This window comes from Phaethon lepturus, unplaced genomic scaffold, assembly GCF_000687285.1.
Source record: "Phaethon lepturus isolate BGI_N335 unplaced genomic scaffold, ASM68728v1 scaffold30028, whole genome shotgun sequence".
Taxonomy (NCBI): Eukaryota; Metazoa; Chordata; class Aves; order Phaethontiformes; family Phaethontidae; genus Phaethon; species Phaethon lepturus.
Genome location: NW_010560226.1, coordinates 3,426 through 5,954, shown reverse-complemented (window position 1 = coordinate 5,954; position 2,529 = coordinate 3,426). Strand labels below are relative to the sequence as shown.

The 2,529-nt window shown below is 62.4% G+C and overlaps 1 protein-coding gene across 1 annotated transcript in view; it reads left to right on the top strand.

Moving 5' to 3' along the window:
* The first annotated feature begins 871 nt into the window (after positions 1-871).
* LOC104625865 (ubiquitin carboxyl-terminal hydrolase 2-like) overlaps positions 872-2,529 on the top strand; it is a 2,902-nt gene continuing 1,244 nt past the window's right edge. Inside the window, 6 exon segments of the mRNA XM_010293614.1 lie at positions 872-1,114; positions 1,395-1,518; positions 1,832-1,943; positions 2,024-2,134; positions 2,303-2,367; positions 2,465-2,529. The exon segment at positions 2,465-2,529 is cut by the window's right edge and continues 33 nt beyond it. Of these exon segments, the coding sequence (XP_010291916.1) occupies positions 872-1,114; positions 1,395-1,518; positions 1,832-1,943; positions 2,024-2,134; positions 2,303-2,367; positions 2,465-2,529 (720 nt within the window).

Genomic DNA, 2,529 nt, shown 5'->3' with positions numbered 1-2,529 from the left:
CCTCCTCATGCCTGGGATGGGCAGCTGGGGTGTTTGCCTGAGGATCCTTAAAACCTCATCAGCTGGGGGGGCCATGATCAGCAGTCTGACCCTGCAAGCACTGTTGGTTCCCCACCCTGCCCTGGGCACAGCTCTGGGGAGATTTGCCTCACCACTACCCTCTGCGCTGGGCTCGCATGCAGCGCTGGGAGCAGGACCTCTGGGCTCCCACCACTCATCCCCACCAGAACCTGGTTCCCCCATGCTAGGAGAGGGCTGGGCAACCCTGTGGCCCGCCAGACCCCTCCGCACTCTCAGTCTCTTCAGCAAAGAGTGGCAATGCCAGCAGCCAGCTGTCCGTGCCATCTCTGCTTGGCAGCTGCCTGCCCAACTCGGGTAGTTCCTGGGGACCTGGAAGAGCCCTGTGGCACAGGTGCAGCACAGCCAGGCCAGCAAGCGGTTGGGAGGGCACTGCTGGGCACACAGTCCCGTCCCCCAGGCTGACTACCGCAGGGCTGGGCTTGCACTTTCATGGGTGGACTTTATCCTGCAAAACAGCTGTGTCAAAGTCTGGGCTGTGCTTGTGCATGGTGTCCTGGAAGGGACACCCAACGTGGACAAGGTGAGCAGTGGTGTGGCACCATGCACCTCCTGCTGCCGTGGGGCAGGCATGGGGCACTGCCACCCCCCAGCTTCCCAGGGCACAGGGCTAGTAAGGGGAGGCAGCAGGGATGGCTGGCCTGACCCGCAGCCCAGGGTATGGGGCAGCAGTGTTGCCAGGCAGGGAGAACTTTGAGCCCGTTGCATTGTCCTGGGCCAGGGAGCCAAGCAGTGGCAGCCAGGCAAGCAGGATGGGGCAGGCCAGCTGTGGCTTCCCTCCAGGTCCTCAGCCATGGTCCTGCGTGCAACCAGTGCAGTGCTGGCTCTGCCCATGATGCCCACAGGGGGATGGGGCCTCTGCTTGCACTTGAGGGTCTGCTCCACGTGGAGCATCCGCCTGTGGCACTGTGGCCTCACTGGGCTGCCTACAGGCACAGCCAGCCTGTGCCAGGCACTGTCTCAGCCCTATTCCTTCTCTCTGCAGAGCTCCAAGGCAGTGCAGGGGCTGACTGGCCTGCGAAACCTTGGCAATACGGTGAGTGCTTACCCAGGCATCTGGCTGCACGGCCCCAGCTCACACCATGCTCTTCTGCAGGCATATCTTTGGGGCATTGGGGAGCCCTGTCCCTTCACCTCACCCCCAGCACCCACACTCTTGCCTCTGCGACTCCCTGCACCCCGCTCCCGATGGAGAGGCTCCTGTGCTCTGCACTGCTTCATCCCTATCCTCTGCCCACCCACCCCAGGTATGCCCCTGCCACTGCCTGCCTCCCTCTGCCTCCCGTTGCCATGGTTTTCTCTTCTGCCTCCCCCAGTGCTTCATGAACTCCATCCTGCAGTGCCTGAGCAACACCAAGGAGCTGCGGGATTACTGCCTGCAGAACCAGTACCTGCGGGACCTCAACAACAACAGCCGCATGCGCACCGCGCTCATGTCAGGTAACTGTCAGTCACTGGCTCCGCACCCTGCAGGACTTGCCTGCAGCACACCCCTGCAGCACATCCTTGCCCCCCTGAGCCACCCCATGTCCTGGAGAACTCCCACCCAGAGGACGGTGCTTCTCCCCAGCCTTGCTGGGGCAGGTGCTGTGCTGTGGTGTCAAGCCAGTGGGAGGACTGGGTCCCCTCTCCAGAGGGGATGGGGATGGCCACAGGGACCCCGGAGTGGGTTGCTGAGCTCTCCCTTGGAGGGCACAGCAATGCCATGCTCTGGCAAGCTGTGCTACTGACTTGCCTCTCTGCCCACCCACAGAGTTTGCAAAACTGATTCAGCTGCTCTGGACTTCATCCCCCAATGACAGTGTGAGCCCCTCTGAATTCAAGACACAGATCCAGAGATATGCCCCCCGCTTTGTTGGCTACAAGTAAGGGGTGTCTGTGGGGGGATGGCAGGGGGGAGCTGAGCCCCTGCCACTGCTCACTCGCCATGCCCCATGTCTTGCAGCCAGCAGGATGCACAGGAGTTCCTGCGGTTCCTCCTTGATGGGCTGCACAGTGAGGTGAACCGTGTGCTGGTGAGGCCACGGGCCAGCACAGACACCCTGGACCACCTCCCGTAAGTGCTGGCTGGGGCGGAGGCAGCAGACAAGCCCCATGGATGAGCTCACTTGCCTGCAAGCCCGACCCAGGGACAGTGACCACACAGGTCCCTCTGGGCTGGATCGTGGGGCCTGGCATCCCACAGACCACACTCAGTAGTGCTCTATCTCCCCATCTCTTGCAGTGACGATGAGAAGAGCCGCCAGATGTGGAGGAGGTACCAGGAGAGGGAGGACAGCCGCATTGGCGGTGAGCAGGGCTGTGGGGAGAGGAGGGCAGGGCTGGGCTGGGAACAGGGCTGGGAACTGGGGCTCTCACCCTATTTTCTTTGTGTCATCCCCACCAGACCTCTTCGTTGGGCAGCTGAAGAGCTCGTTGACCTGCAGTGAGTGCGGCTACTGCTCCACAGCC